The sequence below is a fragment of the Accipiter gentilis genome, chromosome 29 (genome assembly GCF_929443795.1).
Source record: "Accipiter gentilis chromosome 29, bAccGen1.1, whole genome shotgun sequence".
NCBI lineage: Eukaryota > Metazoa > Chordata > Aves > Accipitriformes > Accipitridae > Astur > Astur gentilis.
The window spans coordinates 8,917,746-8,942,983 of record NC_064908.1 but is presented as its reverse complement, the minus strand read 5'-3'; the positions used below and the strand labels follow the sequence as shown (position 1 = coordinate 8,942,983).

At 57.3% G+C, this 25,238-nt stretch overlaps 2 protein-coding genes across 3 annotated transcripts in view; both read left to right on the top strand.

Moving 5' to 3' along the window:
- Window positions 1-16,315: 16,315 nt before the first annotated feature.
- On the top strand, window positions 16,316-22,367 carry AMBP (alpha-1-microglobulin/bikunin precursor). Its single transcript, XM_049832317.1, has 10 exons — window positions 16,316-16,526; window positions 17,197-17,339; window positions 17,618-17,694; window positions 18,218-18,331; window positions 18,829-18,930; window positions 19,500-19,537; window positions 20,402-20,480; window positions 20,571-20,738; window positions 20,910-21,086; window positions 22,221-22,367. Exons 1-10 carry the CDS (start codon window positions 16,380-16,382, stop codon window positions 22,250-22,252), a joined length of 1,077 nt encoding a protein of 358 aa, XP_049688274.1. The 5' UTR covers window positions 16,316-16,379; the 3' UTR covers window positions 22,253-22,367.
- Window positions 22,368-23,350: 983 nt separating this feature from the next.
- RABL6 (RAB, member RAS oncogene family like 6) overlaps window positions 23,351-25,238 on the top strand; it is a 59,978-nt gene continuing 58,090 nt past the window's right edge. For both annotated transcript variants that reach the window (XM_049832300.1, XM_049832299.1), the window contains exon 1: window positions 23,351-23,928. In XM_049832300.1, the coding sequence (XP_049688257.1) occupies window positions 23,799-23,928 (130 nt within the window). In that variant the 5' untranslated portion in view covers window positions 23,351-23,798. The remainder of the gene's footprint in view (window positions 23,929-25,238) is intronic.

The window sequence follows — 25,238 nt, the reverse complement described above, 5'->3', positions numbered from 1 at the left end:
GAAGCTGTTTGCCCCACGGGAGCGAGGTGGGAGCTCTGCAGCCAGTCCTGGGGCCACTCCCATGAACCACAGCCATGAAGTGCATGTTTGGGTCTGCAGCCCCGGCCCCACCAGCTGAGCACCTCATGGCTCCCTGCAAACCTTCCCAGGCTTTTTTATTCCAACCTGGGCACCGGGAAGGGTTTGAGATGGCTTGGTCCTCGCCAAGCCCTTGCACTGTGGGGTTGGGATCACCTCCAGCTAGAAGCTGCTGTCAGACTGGTGGTGGCTTTGGCCACCCCTGGAAGGGGCATGGGGTCAGGGTCAGTATGGGGTCTCTGTCCCCAAAGGCATCTCCATCCCCTTGAGCAGCTCAGAGCAGGCCAGTGCCCAGAAGTGGGCTGAGCCCTGCACCTTTGGAGGTTTTCCAGGCAGGATCCAGCTGCTCCGGGCAGTGGGAAGAGCAGAGGCAACCCCCTGCCTGCACTGGCTGGGCCCTGCCCACAGCCAGGGCTTTGAAGACAGGGTGCAGGTAAGCCTCCCTCACTGGCAGCAGCATGGGTTTTTGGATGCGGCTTTTTCTATATCGATAATTTTGCCAGCTCTGGAAATGCCAAAATCCCTGGGAGATTTGTACCATGCCCAGTCTGGCTCTGGGCTGTGGGTTCCCAGGGATGCCAGGAGTGGTGTCCTGCAAATGGCAGTGGGGAGGAAACCTGGGGAAAAGGCTCGGTGTGACCTTTCCAGGTTGGCCAACCTCTGCTCTGATGTGCCAAGCCCTGTGCCACCCAGCTTCAGCATGAGTCAGTGCCTGGGAGGGACACAGGCAGCTGCCCCAGGGTGTCCCAGGGACACGCAGCCCACCCAAGCAGCAGCCCAGTGTGGAGAAGATGAGCACCGAGTGACCTGGCTGGCTTTTAGCAGGAAAAAAACAGATGATGCCAAAACCACCATTCTCAACCGTTGGTGGTCCTGTGGGCTTATCACCCGGGATCAGCCTGAATATGGCCAGATCTGTGGGACGCGCGTGTGGGGCGAGCACTGCTCCCCTTTTCTGCCATGGTACGATTTTGTCCCACTTGGGCACTGCATGACACTGACCCACTGGCGAGTGCCACCAAACCTCCCACCATCACAGCACTTCCCAGGGCCGGGGTGCTGAGGAGTTACATCTGCAGGTGCAGCTCACCCCTGCCTCTGCCCCAGGCTTGGGATGCTGCAAAAAACTCATCCAGGCACCTGCTTTGGGTTGCCACAGGGCTGGGCTCAGCCTGGATTGGCTCAGCCCTGCAGCTTCTCGCTGTTTACCTCGTCTCAGGGCTTCAGCCAGCCCGGCTGGGCCAGGCCAGGCATGACCTCAAGCACAGGTTTTTCTGAGGAAATGCAGCATTTCTGCACACAGCTCCTCTCTCCCCATAGTGGACGGAGTGGGCTGGGGCCTCTGGCAGCCCCTTTGCAGGGTATTTGGGCTGGGCAGTGAATACAAATCGCAACCTGCTGGCACCGAGCCCAGTGCCCACGAAGCTGCCCTGTGTCTCCGGGCTCCCATGTGTGATGGGCCCAGCAGTGGGGACACGCCGAGGGTGCAGCCGAACCACGACCCCCCAGGGCTGAGCCCCTCGGGGAGCAGCTGCCCCAGTGCCAGTCTCCCTGCTCTGCCCGTGGCCACCTCACTTTTCACCTCTCCTCTCTACAGAAACCCCATCCAAGAAATCTAGGAACTCCAAAGACTTGTGCTTTTTTCCTTTTTTTTTTTCCTTTTCTATTTTTGTTCCAATAAAACAAAAATATTGGATCGTTTGGTGGCGTAAGCACATTCTTCTGGCATTTTTGCGTGTCCCTGGCTGCGCGTTATTGTCCGCTGGCCGCATTACGTAGGTGCTGTTGTTCCAGGAGAAACCAAAGCAAGAATTTGAACTTTCAAGTGCTTCCTGCCATTGTCTTTTGCTTTTGTTTGTGCTACTGACTCCAAACCAGATGGATCGGGCTCCCCTCTGGCCGCGGGGGCGATGGGAAGTCAACACAGCCCGGTGAGGTTTGACAGCTTTGTCTTCTCTTCTATTGCCCGTCATCCGTCAAGCCCAGCCATCAGAGCTGAATCAACCAACGCATATGGATGGGGGGGAGGAGGTGGGATTTTATTTGAATTTCAGGGAGCTTAACACAGTAAGTAATGAATGAGAAAGAAAGACGGCGAGCGGGCGAGCGAGAGGGGACGGGCTGTAATCAAAATTCAGTACATTTTAAATAGATGCTTTGTTGGGCATTTGTATGACTATGATAATGCCGCAGCCTGCAGATCCGAATAGGAGTTACCTTTTTTCAAAAAAAAAAAAAAAAAGTCACAATCAACTTCTGTTCCGTGCCGGGGAGGAGCCAGCAGCTTGGGCTGGCCAGCCAGGCTGGCCTCTTTTCCAGCCTTCGTATTTTGCCCCTTCTTGAGGCTTTCTGGTCTCCATCCCTACTGTCAGGGAGAGCCCCTCTGCGTGGGTGGGAGTGGGTGGCTGGGCAGGCTGTGGTCAGTGGCACCGGGGTCCACAGCACATCATGCAGGACAGGACAGCTCATGGTTTTGACCTATTTTGCTGCTGACCCAAAGCTGCTGTGGTGTTTGATTCTGGGACTTGGTGCAAAGGCCTTGGCCCCCCAGATCCCTCCCAGGCTGGGGCTGGGGCTGGAGCTGGCCACCCCAGTCCTGTGCCATGGAGTCATTTTGGGCCCTTCTTGGGATGTACACGACCTTCACACCCTGCCACAAGGTGGGTACAGGGTTTTCAGTGCCAAGATCCCATGCCCTAAAATTGCTGTCACGCTGCAGACCACCATGCTTGGGGGTCTGTGTTGTCCCAGGGATGCTCGCAGGCCTGGCATGTGTCAGCACAGGCACCACAGGCAGCTCGCACTTCTCCTTGGTAGCAGCAACCATCCCAGGGAATGACACTACTCCGTTGTGTAGGCAGGAGAAACATCTTTCTTCTGTTCCCAGAAATTCTTCAGCTGCCATGTCCCACTGCCACCATGAGCACCCATCTCTGGGGGTGCCCAGTAAGGGGTGCCCAGGGAGAGGTGACCCCCTGGGTCTCACACCAGGTGGAATGCAGACCTGTGTGTGCAATGTAGTTTTTGGCTTCCTCATGTTAGCAAGTTTCTCTTCCTGACCCTGAAGAAATGGCCAAGCAGGGCAACATCCTGGTCTGGCTTGTTCTGGGGAGGACAGTGGATGGGGCTCGGGTCTAGAGAGGTGGAAGGGGGATGGCTGGGGAGGGATGGGAAATGGCTGGGGAGGGTTGGGGGGGATTGCTGAGGACATGGAGGGATGGAGGAATGGGGGGTGTCGGAGAGGGATGGGAGAATAGAGGCATGGCTGGGGATGGACAGAGGGATGGGTAGAAGAATGAGCAGAGGCAAAGCTGGACAGATGACAAGCTGGGGGTGGCTGGGACAACTGTTTTAATTGGAAACTCCTTGTTTAGCCTGACTCCAACAGCGTTCTGTGGCTGGGAGTAATCTCTGAGGGCAGGCCAAGGAGAGCAGCCCCTCTGGCAGCAGCTTCATGAGGTGGCAGACCTTGGCCTGGCTGAGCTGGAGATGTCCTCCTGCTGTTCAGTAGGAAGAGGCTCCCTGGAAGGTGCCTCCCCTTTCCCCTCATCATCTGGGCAGCAGCCCTGGCAGCCTGGAGAGTGCAGAGGGGCACAGAAACCCAGCCACGAGCATCGGCTGTTTGCTTCAGCCCCTCCAGTGGGGCAGTGCACAGCGGGCTGTCCTCGGCCACGGCCAGCACTTGCTCACTGACAAATCCATCCATGTCTGATCCAGCCCAGCACCAACCAGCTTCATGTTCATCCCGGGCAGGATGGACATGCCGGCAGCATGGCTGCCTCTGCTGACCCCCGCCTCGGTGCCAGCTCTGCTGCAGACATGGAGGTCCTGGGGAGTCCAGCACAGGGGTGCAGGCAGACACTCCCACGCAGCACGGAGCAGAGGCAGTGTTGACCCAGGGAGCACAGCCATGCGCACCCCTGGCTGGAGGGGACATGGCCAGGCAACGACTGGCGGCTCTACTAAGCTTCTGTGATGCGTTGGTGGGGGAATGTGAGGCTAAGCCTTTGCCTGGGGCCTGAGCAGCACCCTGGGACTGATGGTTTGTGCCCGGAAACACAAGGGCACAAGGAGCAGACTCCTGGCTCCAAATGAATTATACAACCAAGGAGAGCCTCTGCCTGGAAACGGTATCTCTGCGGCCTCCTCTCACCCCTGGGACTGCACTGCAACCTCAGTTCTTGTTTTCTGCAGCTGAAAAAACACTTCTCACCTATGCACAGTCAGCAGCAATGTTATTACACACAATGCAATGGCACAGATGGACTCTGAATGTGCCCAGCCCTCTCCCAGGTTTTCTGCCCAGGACCAGATCTCTGCCACCACACCCCTGCTTGCTTGAGGAGCTCTCACTGGGATGTCTCAGAGTGGCCGTTTGTCTGCGAGCTCGGGCAGGAGCGGTGCGGCAGCTCTCTGAACACCTGAGTTCCTTTAATTATTGTATTTTCCACTCAGTCATCCGGCAGCTGGAGGGTTCTGCCATGCAGCAGGTGGAGGAGCCGGAGGCACTAGTTGCATGCTTGCAGCATGCCCCAGGGTCTTCCTCTGCTGCCCCATCCTGTGCCCAGCCTGCCCCATGGAGAGAAGTCAGGTCCTGCAGCAGCCCCACACCTTTGGAAACCACCAGTTGCTGCGACACTTACTGGGATGTCTCCCTGGATGCTTCAGTTTGGAGGTCACAGCTAGGGGACCCTCAGCCCTGGCCATAGAGGGCTGGGGCACTCTGAATCCCTGCAGGAAGAGAGGTGCAGGGTGGCCCAAGGCAGCAGGGCTGTGGGTGCAGGAGGGTGCCAGCCTGCACGTCCCCGTGAGCAGGGGGGTACAGGGCATCCCTGGCCTCGCTCTGCAGTGCCAGGATCAAGCCCTCATCCCCCAGCACAGCACCCATCTGGGGCAACCATCCCCAGCGGGTCCTCGCATTTAACCCTGCTCACATTCACAGCTACGGTGACAACTCCGAGATGCCCCCGCCCCCTTTTCCACTCATGACTCCCCCTCATTCAAAGCCTCTGTCCTTTTAAGCTATTTTTTTCCCCTCCTATTCATTTCCTGGACGCCTCTATCCTTTTCTCTTGCCTAGCCCCTCTCCCGGAGCAGCTGCTATGCTAATAAGCATGAGGCAGAAAAGGGAGAGAGCCTTTGCAGCGGCTGGGGAGGAGAGAAAGACCCCAGAGCCCTCCAAATGCTAAATAAATCCAAGGCTGAAGCAGCATCCCCGAACAAAGAGGCCTGGCCTCCCCCCTCTCTTCCCCTTTTCCCAATTCCACTACCTTTTCACATTCAAATCCATTAAACAGCGAGCAGAAAGACCCCGAGTATTCATAGCATTGCATTAAAGAGAAAGCCCCGGGGTCCCTCTCCATCCCGGCCGGGTGGAGGGAAGGGCTCTCCATCCCTGCCCGGCTGCCCCGGGGGCTGTGTCTGCTGCAGGCTGGGAATTGCCAGGCTCCGGCCCCTCGGCCGGTGGAACAAGGACAAAAGCCCCCCAGCCACCGCACAGGGAGATGAGTTGCCTTTCACCTGTGTTTCAGCTTTCTTCCCCACCTGGGACCCCTGAGCTCCTCCATCGGGATGGGGTCCTGGTTTCTGCAGGCAGCATGGGCAGCTGCTGGGGGTTGGATGGGAATGACATTGGATGGGAGAGTCTGGGGGTGCAACAAGGTGGGGACCCCCTGTATCTTCTGCCCGTTGATGGTACTGGGGAGTGTTACGGCAGTAACGGGGCAACGGGGACACCCAAATCTTAGGGTGGTGAAGATCTCCCACGGACAAACCCAAAGGGCAGGGCTCCTGGCCTTGGTGGAGGGTGAGAAGGGAGAGGGCTCCTGCAGGGCCAGGCACAGCTGAGGGCCACTGCGATGTGCCCACCAGCCCCTGAGTGAGGACCAGCCACCTCTGCCTCACCACGGCTGGTGCTTAGCCAGTGGGGCAGGTGCCTTCTGCTGATAACAGAGGTCCTTTATGCCAGAATTGATCATTTCCTACCTATTTTGCCTATTTTGCCCTAGAGTCAAAGCAGCTTTCTGGTGCAAAGACCTCAGACCTCATTCCCTGAGCAAGAGGATGCAGTGATGGAGGTGGACGTGTAGGTGGGCTCCATGTCAACTGTTAAGGCTGGTGGTGGGTGGTGGGATGGCTGAAGGGTTGTGACTCTTCTCTGGAGGAGGAATAGATGGGCATTTTCTTCTGCCTTCTGGGACAAAAATGGAGATGCACCTCCAGAAAGGATTTTACACTCTTCTCTGGTACCAAGTTTCTGCTGGAGTCACAGGACTCCAGAAGATGGGGCTTTTGGTACCAAATATTGAAAAATGTTTTAAATTCATGGATTTTAGCATGTGAGGATTGAAGCTGAGTGATGCCAGCTGGACCATGGAGACTGTGATAGTCACATGTGGTGCTCAGGAGGCAGCAATAACTGTGATCTTGCCTGTGCAGCTTAGTCAGTGGGGTGGGATTCAGGTCTGACCCTGGGGTGTCCATCTGAGGTGGTGTCTGGGCTCCTTCGCAGGCTGTGGAAGCAGGGGAGGGATGGCAGCACTTACACCTAAGCTCCTTCTGCTGCTTGAGGTGTCCTCACATGTCCTGCCTGGCCTCTGCCCCAGGGTCTGGAGGCCATCCCATCTCCTAGACTTGCACAGATGTCCTGGGCAGCCAGGGGCATCTCACCTGGCACAAGGTGGCTATCTGTTGATGCCTGAATCCCGCTCTCTATCAACACAATCAAGACTCTGGACGGTGATCGAGGCTGCCCTGACAACCCACCTCCATGTGCTCGGCCATATCCCACCCTGGGCTCCTGCAGCCACGTTCACGTGGTCACCAGGTCTCCATCCTGACCATTGCAGGTGCTGCATAGCTTTGGGGTGCATGAGGGACCAGGCCAGCAAGAGATCTAGATCAGAAGATGGGGAGAGGTGGAACAACCCTCAGGAAACCTAAAATGACATTAACCACTGTATGGGACATGGGGCACGGGAGCTCAGAGCCCTGTCCCTGCAGTGCAGGGCCCCGAAGTTGTGTGTGTAGTGCCCTGAGGTGTGTCCCTGCATGGGAACCTGGGCTCCCTGGGATGCTCCTAGCAGCATGGGATCCCTAGGGTGCCTTCACAGCTGATGCTTCAGGGCTGTAGGACTTTGCTGGCCCACCCTGTCCTTGCTCCCCACTGCGGACCACCAGCTTCTCAGCCTGGAAACATCTTGCTCACTTCAGGGCCTTGCTGGGCTCCACCAGGGATGTGTTCCCCAGAAAACAGAGCTCTCTGTGGAGGATGTCAGCAGGGACCCGGAGAGGTTTCTGAGAACTACCTCCCCCTGTCCTGTGAAGGAAAACAGCTCCAGCCAGGAGTCTCAGCCTCAGATTCCCAATTCACAGAGAAGGGGGATGTTTCTGTCCCTACCATGGGGAACTCGTGTGTGCAAACACTAAGGATTGACCCAGCATGCTAATAACACAGAGGAGGCTGTGCTGCTCCAGCTTCAGTGGACTGGCCTTGCCTTGGCAAGGGGGGATGTCCTTGGGCAGGGACAGCAGGCACCAATCCAGCACTGCCCTGACCAGGTGACTCACTTCTACCTGCTCCTCACCCAACACAAGATATGGTCAACCTGGCGCGGAGGGTGCAAGAGGCATGGAAAGACCCAGGTGCTGCTGACACCACAGTCCTACTCCTGGGTGACTCTCGATGTGTGTCCCCATGGGTTTGGTCAGTGGTAGGTGGCCAATGCCCACCATTGCCCTTGGGAGCCCATCATTCCCAGTGTGACTGTGAGCCCATGCTCCACCATCTCACTCTGCTCCAGCACCTCCCAAGGACCAGCCCCTGCAGCAAAATCCACCCTGCCCCAGAACTGCCCTTAGAGCAGCCCAAACACCAGAGTGTGACAAGTCCTTCATCATGTACACGCTGGTGGTATGGGGCAAATGGGATCAGCGGAAGGTCTGAATGCAAGCCACCATGCCCCATCTGCACTCCAAACTGCATGGCTACAGGAAGTGCTGAGAAGGGCAGTGAACATTATAGATTTTGAGGGCGGTCTTGTATGAGCGAACGTGGTTGACAAGCAGTGGGGCACCACCATCTCTGACACCAAGGCTGTAGCTGAAAATGCCCCAGCCCTTCTCCAGGCATGCAAGTACAGGCCTAACCCTGCTGCAGGCTCCAGCCTTCCTCTGAGCGCTGAGCAGTGGTGCCTGCCTTAAGCTCCTACCCTGCAGGATGAGGCCCATAGCTCTGCTGGGGCGAGGGCTGTGAACATCCCAGAGACCCGAATTGCCCCGCATCACTCCCAGGCTGGTCCAAGGGGTGTCACAGCTGCCTCCTCATCCTTGTGGGGCTGGCTGGGGACACTGTCCAGGGTTGGACTGGCTGACCCAAGGGACCTGCAAGCACCATAGCACAGCTGTCCTCCATCGTGGCTGCACCCCGAGGGGTTGCAGCATGGTAGGACCATCCTGGTCAGGTCTACCTGCAGCAGCAGGTGGGACAGGGGTCTGGGGCGTCCCTCTGATGGGCTGGCCAGAGAGAAAGGTCCCTGCTTAGCAATGCAGGAATGCAGGTCGGGCTGAATGCGGCGGAGGCGGGTCTGATCTGGTGCCCCACTAAGCCCCCATTCTTTCCCAGCCGGTGCATCTTGTATTCAGGCTGCCTGCTCCTAAGCAGAGCGTCTTTAATCCTTCCCTTGTCTCCTCCATTCCCTTTCAGGCCTTTGGCCAATGGGAAGGGGATGAGCAGCTCTCTGCAGGAAGGAAATTAAAAGCGAGGAGGAGGGTAGGGAGGAGGAGAGCAAGGGGAGGGGGACTTGGAAGGGGAGACAATCCTGGAGTGGAGATGCCAGTCATCGGGGTCTCAATAGCCCCATTCACCCTGCCCAGCCACACAGAAAATCAGGGTCACCAGGATCCATGCCCTGCCTGGAGACAACTGTTGCTTTATTCTTTATAATTGCTGGAAAACGCAGAAAAGTTCACTTGTGTGTGTGGCTGGCTGCGGTGGGGGCTGCTCTGGGGGGTGCAGGCAGTGGAGGGGCGGGAGGGACAGGGTGAGGCTGACACGCAGCAAGAAGGGACAAAAAAAGCAGCCGCACACAAGGGTGGAGGCTGCGACCCGGCACAGCGGAGGACCCATCTGTATGGCTGGGCAGCCGGACCAGCGGGCGGCTCCGGGATGGGGCGCTGCGCTGGGATGGGGATGTGGTGGCATCACTCCCCAGGCACACATGGGAAGGATCCCCTGGGGTTTTGGGGTGGAGCGGGCAGCCCCAGGGCCAGCGGCCAGGAAGCAGAAGGACCTGTGCGGACAGACAGGTGTGGGCAGGTGGGCAAGTGTCCCCACATCACTGGGCACAGAGATGACTGGGCTGATGCTTCTGGCTGGAGACACAGCGGCTGGGCAGCTCGAAGCACATGCAGCCACACTGGGGCACCCAGTGGCACATTGCCACCGTGACCTGAGGATGCCGACACACCTCCCAGGCAGACACATGGCCATGCCACCTCCACCTTGAGGCCCTGCTCCAAGGGCCACCCCAGTCAGGTGGATGGCTCCACCCAAGGTGGAGCTCCTGTCTCTCTGCCCCTGTGCAGCCAGCCCCAGGGATGTCCCGGAGAGCACATGTGCAGGCTCAGGGCTCTGGGGAACCGGCTGTCCCAGGAGACCTCTTGCTCTACCATCCACCTCTCCTGCTCTCCCATGTACCCAGATGTGGCTGAGCACCAGCCTTGAGACACAGGCCACCATGGGTCATGTGCCACTGATCAGCAGCCCAGCAGGTCTGCACTGGCAGGTGCACAGGTTCCACCCAGCTCTGAGGGATGGTGGGTGCCAGGGGACACTCTGGGAGCAGGACACGAGTGCCTGGGCCACAGATGGAGCTAGTTCCAGCCTGTGTCCCTCAGGGATATCTCTGCTCATCCTCCCCCAGGCTTTCTGTGAGGCCTTTTGTGCCTGTTGTAGCTCCCAGATTTGGGTTGCACTTCCCTCCCCGGTCCAGCTTTCGTCCCCCTTTGCTCTGCCCTTTGCTGAACAGTCAACTTTTCTTTCTGAAGAGCATCAGAGATGTGCTAGCCATGCTGGTTGTCCTGCCTGCTCTCATCCTGCAGCTTGTCCTCAGCCCACAATGCGCTCCCAAGCACTCTGTGACTCACGGGACACAAGGCAGCATCCTCTGAGGTTTCCGTGATACCCGTGCCCTCTTGCAAGTCCTCCTCACCCACCCTGTACCACCATCCCTGCCTACCCTCCTGGCTGTCATGGGGCTGGCAAGCCCAGTGTGAGGAGATGCAGGCAGCACCTGGCATACCAGCCAGCCTCTGAAGCAGGGGAGATGCCTGCTGAGCATGGCCCAAGCCTCCAGCAGGTCTCCTGACCAGTCCCACAAGTGCTGTGGGGTGTTCACCCTCAATACGAGGCTCAGAGACTCCCCTCTGCCACAGCTGAGATGAGGGAAGTCAAAAACCTCAGGGTAGGAGCAGAGTCCCCAAGCTAAGAAGCACCCGGTGGGCAGGGAGGAAGAGGAGAAGGTGAAGAAGGAGGAAGACAAGCAGGATTTTGGAGCACAGAAAGGAAACATGCTGCAGAGCACAAGCATCCTATGCTGTTCCTGGGCAGAGGGGCTGTGGGACACATCACCTCCCTGAAACCCAGCCCATGTGCCTGCAGCCTCAGCTCCCTTCCTGGCAGCTGTTATTTTAAAGCCATAACTGCAGCTATTTTAAAACCATAACTTGACCAGCTCTGATCAAATGCAAACAGAGACCTTCCCCAGGCCACAGCCTGGGCAGACTCAGACAGGAGTGTAACCACAGCTAGGGGACAAAAAAGATGTTTGGGAGATAAACGGGGCCCTGGGTGTTCAAAGCATTTTGAGAAGGACATGAAGCAGACATGAGGGGTGCTGAGCCCTGACGTACCAGGTGGCTGGCCCAGGAGGAAGGGCAGAACTGGAAATGCTTTCACACCAGTGCTGAGAGCACAAGGAGAAATGGAAAGCTTGGCAGCACACGATGGCATCGTGCACCAGGACAAAGAGACCTGGGGGAAGGATGGTAACCACTGAGGTGCAGTGATGGCCCAGCTACCAGCTTCGTAGGAATAACAGAGGAGGGGTACGTTTAGGAGGTGGATGGTACAGAGTGAAACAGTGTAGGAAAAAGTGTGTGAAGAAATCTTTGCAGGTGAAAATCCCAGGTTCTAATTCTTATTAAATGTAAAATAATAATAATTATTATTATTAAATGTAAAATTCAGATTGCACACAATGAGAACAGTAAGTCAGGTGGAAATATTGAGACTAGAAAATGTGCAAGCTCAGATGGTGGAGGTGGGAGATTACTCCCCTCATGTACAGACAAGCTTCATCTAGATGAGATGTAGAGATACGATTTGGGGGTGCAGTAAATGAAGCCTCTTGGAATGGTGAGATCTATAACCCACAAGTAAAGATGCTGTTCTGGGCTGGATCTTGAGTGCTTGGGACCAGGTTGAAGAGGTACTGGGGGAACGGCCCCATACTAAATACCACAGCACTACTAGGTTTAACAGTGCAGTTGGACAGAGAGCACCAGGTATATCCCATGATAAGTTCAGGAAAGGGAACTATGTAGAAATGGGACATACTATCAAAAAATACCCCAAATCTAAGATCCTAAACATAACCTGAAGGGTGTTAAATAGGATGTGAGAAGCCTGTGCAAAACATGTGCCACAATTCAAAAAGAAAATCAGGTGGTTCAACAACTCCATTCCTGGTTTGATGGGAGAGTTAAGTGGAGGTACTATGGAAAATGCTGATGTTTCAGAAACAGAAAACTTGTCTAGGAGAGAACAGAGAAGTCCACAAAAAAAATGACAGTTCTGCTAGAAACAGGAGACTAAAAAGCTAAAAATGGATAAGCAGAGCACCCTGAAAAAGATGCTATAGCTGGTTGAAGAGCATGCCCTTAAACCATCAAAGGCAGAAAGCCGACTAGTGGCTGAGGGGATGCCCAGGGTCTAATGGGGCCTTCAGGATGATGAGGCCCCATGAAGAAGCTCAGTGTTTTCCCCTGTTGGCCAATGGTGGTGGGGAGATCCCCAGGCCTGGCGCATGTGCTGCTTAGAGGAGCCAGACCAATTTGAAGCAAATCTAGAGGAAGCCCCAGACTGATGGGACACCATCAGCGTGTCCCCAGGACAGATGGTGTTTGCTCATGTATGGGAAGAACTTATATGTGAAACTGCAGAGGTGCTGGCTGCAGTGTGGTACCTCTCCTTACAACCGGCCAGCAGTTGTTGTCTCCTAAAAACTGGAGATTCTCATTGCTGTACCACCAGTGAGACAGCAGAGCCTGTACAGAAGGGTGGGATTGCTGAGCATGTGGCTGAACCCAGAGCTGGAGAGAAGCTGGCAGGGGTCTTGCAAGAAAGGACCCTGTCTCAAATACAGAGGATCCAGAGGATCCTGTCTGGATTGTCAGAAAGCTTCCGATGAGGCACCAACCCAAAGTTTATTAAAGAAACAAACTTGCTGTGGGCGCAGAAGGAAGGTTCTTCCATGAACAGAAAGCTGCTTGAAGGATCAGAAGCAACATGTAGGGCTCTTCAGGATGGAGGACAGTCAGCAATGGGGTCCCCCAGGGACCAGCCCTGGGACCGGTTTTGTATTTGATATCTTCATCCATCCCCAGGAGAAGAGAGTGAAAAGGGAAATCTTCAAGTTCACAGACGACACTGAGCTCTTCTGGATGGCCAAAGGCTGTGTTGATGGCAAGGAGTTTCAGAAGGACCTCCCAAACCCAAGGGTCAAAGAGGTAGCAGGTGAGCTTTGGTGTAGAGAAATGAAGGTGATGCTTCAAGGGAGAAGTGATCAGAGTGGGGCATTGGCATGGAGATTGGGACAGGTGGTTAAGCTCAGGAGGAGAGCTGGGAGCCATCACTGACCTGGTGATTTGAGAGAACTGTTAATGGGCAGCAGCAGCCAAAAAAAGTCATCAAAATGTTGTGTGATCAAGAAGGGTGTTGGGAACAAGATGGAAAGTGTTCTGTAGGAACTAGAAAATCTTGGTGATCCCTCATCTTGGGTAATGTGCTTGAACTCTGTTTTTTACAGCTCAAGAAGGAGATAGAGGAGTTGACTTTCTCTGGACCTGCTCTGTAATAACCGAGGAGAAGAAGCACCTGTCATATGAGAGGGGACTGGAAAGGATGAGACTCCCCTGTCTGGAAAGGGGGAAGGTCAAGGGAGGATATGACTGAGGATTGCAGAATCATTGAGGTGGTGGACAAGATGAGCATGAAACTGTAGGACTCCAGCAATCCTTGGAGTAAGGAGTGCTAGCAGGTGATGAGTTTAAAACAGAAAATATGAAACTTCTCTACATAGCAGGGTTTGAACCTCTAGAGCTTGCTGCCATGGGGGAAAAGGAGCCAGGCAACATTGGCAGGTTCAGAAAGGGACTGGATGAGCTTGTAGACAAGAGATTCATAAAGGTACACTGAAAGGACTAGCCAGGAATGTCTCCTCTAACCCATAATAAAGCTGGTGGGGAGTGGGAGACGAGGGGAGTCAGGCCCATGTAAATAAATAGCATCTCCTTTTTCTACTGATGGACACTGAGTCCTGGTGGCCCTTACCTCTGCAGGGGTCTTCCTGATGTGCCACCAGCCACCATGTCAGGGCATGGGGCCTTGGGGAGCTGCTCGCAGTGCCTGGTATTCCCGCAGGTTCTGCCATGCCTCCTGCCCCTGTGCCAACCCCACCGTGCCCCCGCAGCACTGCCTGGCCCCACGGGGGCTGCTGGTGGCTGGGGCCTCTCAGCACCAGTAGGGCTGGGGGAATTTGGTCTGCAGAAATTTTCTGGTGGTTTCTCCCTACATTTGGTTTCTGTCCAAACTGGTCTGAAACCAAAGCATTTTCTAAACTTCCTGCAAATTGGCAGCTGCGGATGCCCTGCAGCTCCACTGCTGCCCCATCTTCCTGCCAGATCAATCCACAAGAACGAACGTCGGTCCTTGAGCACCCGGAGCTGCCTGTCCCAGCTGCTGCTCTCTGGGGCTGCTGTGCATGGGACCCCAGAGCCCAGGGCCCCAGACCCGAGCGTCCCAGCAGCCCCCCTCCCTGGAGAGCCGTGCCCTGCAAAGGCTCCATCACGGCCCTGTGCTCTGGCAGCCACATCCCTGTGACAGCAGCCGTTCAGTGATCCAGGCACGAATGCAGCCGCAGCCTCGGGGATGGAGACAGTGAGTGTGTTTTCAGAAGTGAACAAGGAGATGGCGGACTGCACCACTTCCTTGGCCTCTCTCAGCACAGGCCATGTGCAGGAGCTGAGTTTTGCAGCCAGTACAGCTGCTCCCCAGCTTTCCCAGTGAGGATGGTGCCCATGGGCCCATGGTCACAGCCACATGCTGTGTTCACATGTACAGAAGAGGAGAGGACCAGGCTGGATGTGCCCCAGGCCTGCAGGTTCCCCAGCTGTTGTCCTTTGGAAGGGAACAGCTCCCTCTGCTCCTTCTTAGCATCAGCAGCGGGAGGAGAGGAGCTGAGCAGCAGCCGCAGAAGGACAACCGATGCCGTGGTCACACATCCTCCTCCCTCCCCTGCCAGGTTCCAGCATGGGGCACATGTGCTCCCAGTAAAGCAGACTGGTCCCCAAAGAGGATATTTAGGAGCACATCCTGTGTTGTTCACACACGGGTCTATCGCTGTTTGGGCACATTTGCCCCCACGGGGCATTTCTGTGCACGAGAGCAATGAGAAGGCCTGTTCCCTGAATGGGCAGTGCACGGGCAGCCAGTCCTGCCTCACTGCCCACCAACTGCCACAGGACAGCACAGGGCTCCGGCCCCACTGTGAGCAGTCAACAGCGATTCTTGCTTTGCAGAGCCTCTACGGCCAGTCCCCACTGCCCGTCACTGCCAGCCCTTGCTGCCCATTGCTGCCAGTCCCCGCTGCCCGTCACTGCCAGCCCTTGCTGCCCACGCTGCCCGCGGACCCGCCCCGGCCCCGCCACCGAAGGAAGGGCCGCCCCGGGGGGGCACAGCGGGGTCCCCCCGCCCGCCAGGGCTGCAGCCAGGCGGGGCCCGGGAGCGGGCCCGGGAGCGGGTCCGGGCTGTCATTCCTTACCGCCGGCTGCCACCTAGCGCTGGAGGGGCCGGGGGCAGCCGGTCCCCTGCGCCGGGAGGGTCCCCCAGGCCAGCCCCGGCTTCCCGCAGCCCCAGCTCGGCGGGGCTGGAGCCCAGGGCTGCTTCTGGACGGAGGTGGGCTCCTCCGGAGGGAGAGAAGCATAGGGCGGGTTAATGAGGTGGGCTTATTAAAGGGGTCTCTGCGCCACATCCACGTTTCCCCCATGCTCCCGAGGACACCCAAGGTGTGGCACAAAGACATGTGTGTGATGAGATGCTCAGGCTGCCCCTGCGCGGACCGCTGCCCCCCCAGCAGCCCACAGTGGCCAGGCAGTGCATCCACCGGTCCTGCGCAAAGGGCCATTGGTGACCCGTGGTGGAGAGAAGGGATGAAAGTCCGGCCGGCTCCTGCAAGCGTGCCTCCGGCTCTGGTGCTTGTCTGTAAATATTGGGCCGCGGGCTGACCCAGAGAGGGGCTCCTGCCCTTTGCTCTGTTTGCTGTTTCCCTTGGGCTGTTTGGTTTCAGTTAATCATCCTGAGAAGGCAAACAGTGGTGGGGAGGGATGGCGTGACCCACGCCTACTGCGCCTGCAGGGACCAGGGACCCTCGGCTGTGGGGTGGGTCACACCCAGCCATCTCCTGGGCGTTGGCCACCGGCTTAGGACCCCCGGGGAAGAGGGTCCAGAAGGGGAGCAGGCAGCGCAGGCTCTGCTCCCTACAGACACTACTCAGGATTAAGCAGCCGGGGGCGAGCACAGGGGACCCCTCAGTCCTCTCCTCTCTGCAGGGTCAGACTGGTCTGCCAGGGCTGGGGGCACCGTCAGGGCTCTCTGCAGGATACCAGGGCAGGAATAGGAATCCCAAGGTAGAATAAAGGAGATGGACAGGTCCTGGCTGTGTGTCTGGACAAAGTGGTGGTGTAGAAACAGGCGAGGGTGAGGAGCTCAGCCTGGCACGGCGGGAGGATGCTCACCTCCCCTCCTGCACCCCACACCAGCTCTCTACAAATCCCCACCACTGCTGAGGGCATCAGTGAGCCCCAGGGCCACATGTCCAGGGCCGTGCAGGGCCACCAGCTGCCCCATGCCCCCCCTGGCTGGCCCCCCCCCCCCCAGCCAGGCTGGCCAGCCCCGCTGGCTGTGGTCTGAAGGTCACACTGCTGCGCAGTGGGGACAGCACAGAGTCCGGGATCCCACCGGCATGCTGGGGCTCAGCGGCACTCCGAAGCCACCAGCCATGATGTTGTGGGGTCTCCTTTCCCTCCTCCTCTTCACCGTGGCCAGTGGAACCCCCATCAGGGACCAGGATGAGGATATCCAAGTGCAGGAGAATTTTGAGGCTGAGCGGGTAACAGCGGCTTGCGGTCCCTTAATTCTGGGGGCAGAGGGATGGGGGAAAGCTTTATTTCATTTTCCTCCAGAAGGAAGGGTGATATTATCTATGCCCATATCAGGCTGTGTAGGACAGGTGTTGGCAGTGTGACCCCCCCCCCCGGGTGCTGGTCAGGGGGTGCCAGCCTGCCAGCACCAGCCTTTGGGATGGCCTCACCCTGGAAAAGTTCCAGGCAGGGCAGCTGGAGCCTGAGCGGCTGGAACAGATGAATCCTGTGTGACATCTGTTGATCTACCCAGCCTAAGAGGTGTGGGCAGGGCCCGCAGGCAGCCCAAGCGCACAGGATTCATGCGGGATGTGGGCTGCCTGAGAGATCTCCCACAGGCAGCCCTGTCCCCCCCCCAGGCTCTGCACAGCCCCACACGTGTCCCTGGATCTGGGCTCCCCTGGGACACGCAGGGGCATGCCAGCCTGATGCCTCCAGCCCTGCCTGGTGGTTAGGGGACCCAGGAAAATCCTGCTCAGTGCTGATCTCCTTCCCAAATTCCACAGCAGCTCTGGGCTTGGCACCCTGCACCCCCCAGTTGCTCTCTGGGACATGAATATTTCAGCTCTGCAGAAAACCAGATGTCCCACCTCAGTGGAGAGGGCTTGTGGTGGAGACATTCCTTTTTTCTCCCCGCAGATGTATGGGAAGTGGTATGACATCGCCATCGGCACAACCTGCAAATGGATGAAGAACTACAAGGAGAAATTCAGCATGGGCACGCTGGTGCTGGGGCCTGGCCCCAGCGCCGACCAGATCAGCACTGCCAGCACCAGACTGCGGTATGGGGCACTGCCGTGGGTGCTCAAGCCTCCTCCAAAGCCATGCCACCCAGGGGTGCTCTGTCTCTCAGGGGCTGGGACAAGACACGGGGGTTGCTTGCTCTGGCTGGCATCAGAGCCCTGAGGAGGGGCTGAATTGGGCTCAAATACCCAATGCCTTGGGCAGGAGGATTTCTAGCGTCCCATGCCATGACCTCAGTGGCCCAGACATGATTTTCATGCAATAACCAGGAAAAACAGTCACTTCTAGCAGCTGATTTTTTTCTTCCTCCCTCCAGACAAGGTGACTGCATGCATGTCTCAGGAGAGTACCAGAAAACCAGCACCCCCGGCAAATACACCTACTATAACCCCAGTAAGTTGGGCTTGCTGCCGACCTGCTCAGCCCCAAGAGCTGCAGCATGGCTGGGCGATGGGAACCAGCGCTGGGCACAGCTGGCAGCTGGGGAAGGGGTTCACGAGAGCAGGGCTCAGAAGCCACACCACAGTTTGTGTCATTTCCAGCCAAAGTATCGAGTGAAGTTGAGGGAAAGAAGCTGTTTCAGCACTGTCCCTGCATAGGCATGGGACTATAAGATGTTCCCGCAGATCCCTCCTGTCCCCAAGGTCTCAGGCTGGGGCAAGCTCCCACCAGCCATGGTTCAGGAGTGTTGGTGGTATCTCAGTTGTCCGCAACTCTTGGTTTCCAATCCCCTCAACTAAGAAGACACTGGTGAGCCTAATGGGAGTCAGGGTTGTATCAGAGTCTGCTTCCCCAAAATCAGCTATTTTCTTGAATTAGCTGCCTGACTTCAGGCCCCAGCTCTGGGGCTGTCTTACACTGCCCATTTCTCCCTGAGGGGCAGGAATGATGTCCCTTGTGTCTCTGTCTCACCCAGAGTGGGATGTATCTATCCGGTCGTACGTGCTCCGCACCAACTATGAAGAATATGCTGTCATTCTGTTGAAGAAAGAAAGTAGTTTTGGCCCAAGCACTACCCTGAAGCTGTACGGTATGTCTGGCTATGGCACATGTGGGCAAGCAGGCTCTGGGTGCTCTCAGTGCAGCTCAGAAACACCACCCAAGGGTTCCTCAGGTCCCTTGGCCTTGAGGGAACTGACCATGGCTTTGGAAGTAGTGCGTTGGACCAGCTCATCTTCAGCACAGCAGAGACTGAGTCTTATGGCTCAGCTTAGAGCCACATCACACAATGAATGTCCAAACCAGCCTGTTGTTTGGGATGGAGATGGCAATATCTGCTTGGAAGAAACCGATGCCCTGAAGTGGCAGGAGACGCTGTCTTTCATGACTGAGAAACATTAAACCACTTTGTCCAAACCCTTGGTCAAGGTTGGTCAAGAATAATGGAGGAGAGGCTGGGAAGGACCAGGAGGCTGATACTGGGCCTTCCTGCAGCTGCTTTAGCTCTGCAGGTTGATGGGTGGTTGAGGGGCTGCATGCAGACCCCCTCCCATGCCAACCCCTCTCACAGCCTGTTCCCTTGCCCAGGGAGGAATCCAGAGCTGCGGAAGGACCTCATTGACGGTTTCCAGCAGCTGGCTCTGGAGATGGGCATTCCTGCAGACTCCATCTTCATCCTGGCCAACAGAGGTAACCCACCCACCACGTGTCTCTCCTGCTGCCTGTTCCCCCAACATGCTGGTGCACTGGGGCTGCTCCTTCTTGGTGTGTGAGGCTGGGGAGATGGGGGGACAGTCAGGATGGAAAGAGGAGAGACGAGGGCTTTGGTAGGATGGGATGGGAAGGAGATATGGCCACATATCAGTCAGGCTTCCATGAGCTTCCAGTCGGTGGGGTCCTTGCTGGGCTGTCAGGTCAAAGCACCCACAACGCTGTGCTGGGACGTGGGCACAGGACTCCCAGGGACAATCGTGACTGCTCCCCATGACTGGGTACTCCCAAGACCTGAGGAATTCCTTGCTCAGCCTGGGGTTCAGAAGGTGCTAGCATGATGCAGGTGGGTGTGGGGATTTTAGGGTGATGCTCCTGTGAGTGGGAGGTAGAAAGAAGCAAGAGGGGAAGAAAGTTGGGGTGAAACTGGGAGGGCGTCCCCTTGCTTGGTGTCCTGTGTGTGCATGGTGCAGAACCACAGTGAGACGAGTTTGTCAGAATGCCTCCCCTCTCATGCTGCTGATCTTCTTTCCTGTCATCTGGGCCAGGTGAATGTGTTCCTCAGGAGACTGCAACTGCTCCCCAGGTAAGTGGTCCAACTGGGACTTCCTGAGATGGATCAAGGCTGGGGACATTCCCTCTAAGCCAAACCCACTGGAGACCCTGTGTCTGGGGACCAGGCTCCGTGGGCAGGACACATTGGGAGATGCTCTTTCATCTCCACTGACAGGCTTTGCCTGTGAGGACAGGGGGACAGGCAGGTGCAGGCTGCAGGGTGAGGGTCCTGGGGGTCAGGTGGGAACTGGGGCTCATTTACAAGCAGAAGGCAATAGCTCTTTCCTAGTCTGATTTTTTCATGGGGTGAAAGCTCCCACATGTGGAGCCTGGTGTCTCCTTGTTCCTTGCCTACCTGTGGGTGTCCCATTCAGGCTGTAGACCCCCTCTCCAGGGATGGGAGGGCAGCTCAGCACCCCACTGGTCCTTTGGCTACCATCACTCAGCACCTCCCAATCTCACATGCTTGAGTTTAGGAAGATTTTCAAGAGGGGATGGGACTTTCATAGGAGAAACAACCCTGTTGACTTGAGAGCAGGTAACACACCACCTTGCATCAGCAAAAGCAGGGACACGTCCCCAGAACAGGGCATGACTGGGACACTGTGGTTATCTTTATCCACAACATATGATCCTGGCCCCCACACAGGATGAGCACAGGGCTGGGAAGACCATGAGGTGTGGAGGGATCACAGCCTGTTGACTGCAGATCAATGACTGGAGATGTGCTGGGAGCACCAAGGAGTGCTGGAGCCTGCACGGGCTGCAGCACCCAGCAGAGCTGCCACTTGACATAGCCCATCCTGGGGGCAGCGGGGGCCCAGGGGCAATGGGGTGGGCAGCAGATCCCACAGGCAGGGGCTGACCGCAGGTCTGTGCTTCCTTCCCCGTGCAGAGGGCACGGAGAGCAGTCCTGCCCCCCGAGGAGGGCTCAGCCACGGGACCCCTGCCCCCTTACATTGGCAATAAGGAAGGTACGTCCCAGGGGAGGGGAGCTGCATCGGGCGTCCCCCTGCCCTGCATCCCCGTTTGCCTGTGACAGCCCATGCCACACTTATCCGCAGACTCATGCCGGCTGAGCCAGGACTCTGGGCCCTGCAGTGGGATGGTCTCCCGCTTCTTCTACAACTCCTCCTCCATGGCCTGTGAAACCTTCCTCTACGGCGGCTGTCTGGGTAATGGCAACAACTTCTACTCGGAGAAGGAGTGCCTGCAGGCCTGCCGGACGGAGGGTGAGCAGGGTGACCAGGAGACATTCTGGCGGGGCGAGGGCACGGGAGGCGCATTTGCTGAGGCATCAGAAGGATTCCAAGAGTGGCCTCAAACCCCACATGTCCACCATCCATGTGGGAGGTGTGGAGGGCTCTGAAACCTGCCCTCAGAGCAGCCCCCTGTCCCCACAGCTGCCTGCAGGCTGCCTGTCATCCAGGGTCCCTGCCAGAAGCCGGTGACACGCTGGGCCTTCGACGCAGCTCGGGGCAAGTGCATCACGTTCAGCTATGGAGGCTGCAAGGGCAACGGGAACCAGTTCTACTCAGAGAAGGAGTGCAAGGAGTACTGTGGGGCTCCTCCAGTGGCAGGTACCCCCACCCTGCCCACACCGTGCCTGCACCACACTGGGCTGGGCTGGGGGAGCCAGGGCAGCAGCCTACACCATCTCCTGTCCTGCTCTGGGCTGGGTCTGGGTGTGCTGGGTCTGCCTGGGATGGGGACAGGGCTGTCGTGGATCTGGGATGGGGACAGGGCTGTCCTGGATCTGGGATGGGTCTGTCCTGGGTCTGGATGGGTCTAGGATGGGTCTGTCCTGGGTCTGGGATAAGCCTGGGGTGGGTTTGTCATAGGTTCAGGATGAGTCTGGGATGGGTCTGGGATGGTTTTATGCTGTGCCTGGGATGGGTCTGCCCTGGGTCAGGGACTCTGGTGGACTGAGGAATATCGTCATTAATCTACAGACAGTATCACACAGGGAGACTGTATAGGCTGCAGACGTACTGAGGCCACAGCTGAACTCTCAAAATGGTCTTGATAAAAGGGAGAAGGTTCCCGAGCAGGCTGGGGTGCAGTGGGGAGCAGCAGAGGTGACAGCCCCTGGGCAGGGTATGCCAGTGAGAGAAGAGTGACTGAAAGATTTTCAGGGGGTGTAGGGACCCTGAGACCAAATAAGGATGAAACCAGGCTCCCCGCCAGGGGTGTACCCTCTGTGTGACACATGCCAGACCCTCCAGCTCTAGTCAGCGCAGGGGTTTCCATATTGAACCTCCTTGGGAGACACAAGAGGCACTGCTCAGCCATCGGGTGAATGGACAAGCAGGTTTTCAGGAACATTACAAGGGAAATCTTCCCACAGAGAGGGGCAAGCTAAGGAGTCTTCAACGACAGCCAGCCCTGGGCGAGCCTGGTCCCAGCAGGACAGGCGCTGGGGGCTTACCATGCCCCCACAGATGGGAGATGGGGCCAGAGTAACATGTCTTAGGGAAGACCCCATCTTTTATTATCCTTGTCACCAATATGAAGTCCATTAATGCCACCGTAGCAGGTGCTAGGACATCAAGTGACAACCAGGACAGTATGGGGGTGCATGGAGGGTCTAGACCACTTCGCGCATCACTGATGGCAAGGACAAAGTGAGAAGTAGCAAGCATCGCTGCCTCTCTGTGGGGCGAGGAGGGGTTCTGTGGGTCTGTCCGTCACCTTGTGCGTCTCTCCACTTGCAGAGGATGAGGAGTTTCTGCATCTGTCAAACTGACGTGAGTGGAGGACAAGCTGCCGGCACCCAGCACAAGGGTCCCGCAGGAGTGTGCTGGCAGCTGCCAGCAGCACAGGAGATGCCTCCAGCAGTAAATGTATCTATTGTGACCAACGAGCCCAGTGTCCATCCTCGAGCTGGTGGGAAGCAGGGTGGAGGGTCCAGGAGGAGCAGGGGATGCTGTGGGGTCCTCACTGGTAGGGTGTTCCCCCTTTGTGGGGGCTGCTGGGTGCTCCCCACTGAGTCTCTGCCCCTTCCTCAGCCTGCTGCCCTCCGCCCATGCGGTGCTGGGGTAGCCAACGGGGGCACCAAGGGGCTCAGGGCATCCTGCTGGGTGGGGTTTGGCCCCCCATTTCCCAGGGGATGATGACGGGCAGCCGGGAAGGGGTCAGCATGGTGGGGAAAGGGTGTTTGCTCCTCCCTAAAAGTGAATAATTGCTGCTGCATCGTGGTCGGGGTGGGACTGAAGGAGGCCCAGTCGTGGGCCGGGATAGGGATCATGGGGAGGGATGGCGATCATGGCAGGGTTACATGGGGTGTACAGCAAGGGATTACAGGCTGTCAGAGGAGACCCTGAGGGGTCACAGGAAGGAATTATGGGGTTATGAGCATCACAGGAGGGGATTACAGGGGTTATGGGGACCACAGGGGGCTACAGAGGAGGTCCCAGGAGGGGATTAGAAGTGTCCAGGGGGGAGGGTAGCAGGGATGCTGGGGTGACCCCAGGACAGGATTATAGGGGCTATGGGGGTCACAGGGCAGCTACAGAGGTCCCAGGAGGGGGTTACAGTGCTTATGGGTGTCGGGGGGGGCTATGAAGCTCACAGGAGGGGATTGCGAGGGTCTTGGGGGGGGTCTATGGGGGTCCCAGGAGGGGATGACAGGAGTTAGTGGGGTCACACGAGGGGACTGTGGGGGTCTTCGAAGGGTTAGGTTGCAGTTGGCCTTGGGGAGGGGTCACAGGGAGTCCTGGGGGTCGCGCCCACGGCCTGCCCCGGCCCGGCGGGCCCAGGACACATGCGGGCCCCGCCGCCGGCCGCGCTCCGCGCCTCGCTGGCCCCTGCCGGCCGCCGTAGCCGGCGCCGCGCGCGCCCCGTCCCCCGGCGGCGAGGCGGAAGAGGCAAGATGGCGGCGGCGGCGGCGGGAGCCCCGCGCTGCCTCCGCTCCCCGCGCCCGGCCCCGAGCGCTGGCGCCCGGCGGGGCTGAGCTGCCGCCCCGGCCCCACTGCCCCCTTCCCCCCGCGCCGCCCCGGTCCCGGGCCATGCCCGGTTAGCGCCCCCTTCCCGGTAGACGGCGGGGCCCCGGCTGAGCCTCCCTCCCCGCCGCGGCGGGCCGGACCGGGCCGGGCCGAGCCCGCACACCTCCGCCCCGCCGAGCCCGGGAGGCCCCTCATGGCCGGACCGGCCCTGCCCCAGCCCTGATTTACCCGCGCGTCCCCCTCGAGCCGTGTCCTCCCCCTATGCCCCCCCCGGGGCCGCCCTGCCCCTGAGCCCCGGAGCAGCAGCCCTTTTCCTGGAGGTGGTGGTGCAGGTGTGGGACCAGAAAGATGTTCTCGGCCCTGAAGAAGCTGGTGGGCTCGGACCAGACTCCGGTCAGAGACAAGAATATTCCCGCGGGGCTGCAGTCCATGAACCAGGCTCTGCAGAGGAGGTTTGCCAAGGGAGTCCAGTATAACAGTGAGTCGGAGCCCAGTTTCGGGGGGTCTGTTGGGGGGCACAGCCGGCCCCGGGCGGGAGGCCAGCCGCATCGGTCCGTCCCGTCTGATGCCCCATAACGTGCCATAGCGTGCCCGGGGACCCCGGTGGGACTGCAAAACGCATACGCTTTCCTTGTGCGTGGTGGTGCTTTTGCCAGTATTCGCCCAAAGCCAAGTTTGCAGTTAAACGTTAGAGCTTCTGGAAGTGTGGGAGAAGTAAGGGATGAGAAACTTTTATCTTTCCGTGTGGAACTTAGGAACCTGTAGTGCAGCAATGTCCCCAGTCAGCAGATGTCCTGAACAGCTGCCTGCTTTCTGCTGACTGTGGCACAAGAAAGAGTTCCTTGTAAATCAATTTTTGTCAGTTAAAGCATCAAGAGAGTAACTCCCCTGAGCGTGTGGGTGACCTTCCCTGCAGCCCAGGATAATGGTATTTATAATTAAGCTCTAGTGGTTATACGATAAGGGTCTATTGAAAAAAGCTCTGCCCTGCCAGGCTTTAATAAAAGGTGAGTGATGTATGCCTTTATGTGCCCTTGGCACATAATTTCATTCTGACTGTCTTTGCTGCAACTGTTATGTTCGCTCATTTCTCGGGAACATTTTCAGAATTTTTTTCCTTTCAGTCTTGAGGCTTACGGTTGTGTTCTTCCCTTGAAGCTCAGTAAAGGTTATTTCTAAAATAATGTTTCAGGAGGGCACTGCAAGTATGTGAAATACATCCCAAAGTAACAGTTGTGAGACGGGGACGGTAGTTATGTCATCCTTGCTGAAAATAGAGGTGGTACCAGAGAGCACTGCAAGTACCAGGTCATCTGTGTGGATCCAGGCAGGCAGTGAAGTCAGATTGCAGAAGGCCGAGAGATTGGCAGTTGGGAGAGAGACTGATTTGTAAACATGACACTGAATAATTTCTGTAAAGGCACAAGTGTTGGAGGAATAGAGCTTATGTTAGATCTTAATCTGAAACAGAAAGTGAAGGGAAAGGTTAACACTTTGAGGCTTGGGGCTTTTTTTGCTTTGTTTATTACCATCACTATTGACTGTGCTTTTGAACTGATATGTTTTGAAGCTCTGTGCTTTACAAGGGAGAGCATAGATGCCTTTATCCACAGCACATCTATTAGATATGCCAGTAGTACTTAATTTAGAAAATTAGTGTCTTAGCAAGCAGTCATGAATGTGAACAGAAGTACGGTGTTATTGTTAAGAGACTTGATTTCCAGCGAGAGATGGAGGGTGAGGGTTATTCTGCCTTGGAATACAGCGCTGCATCATTAAACATGTACC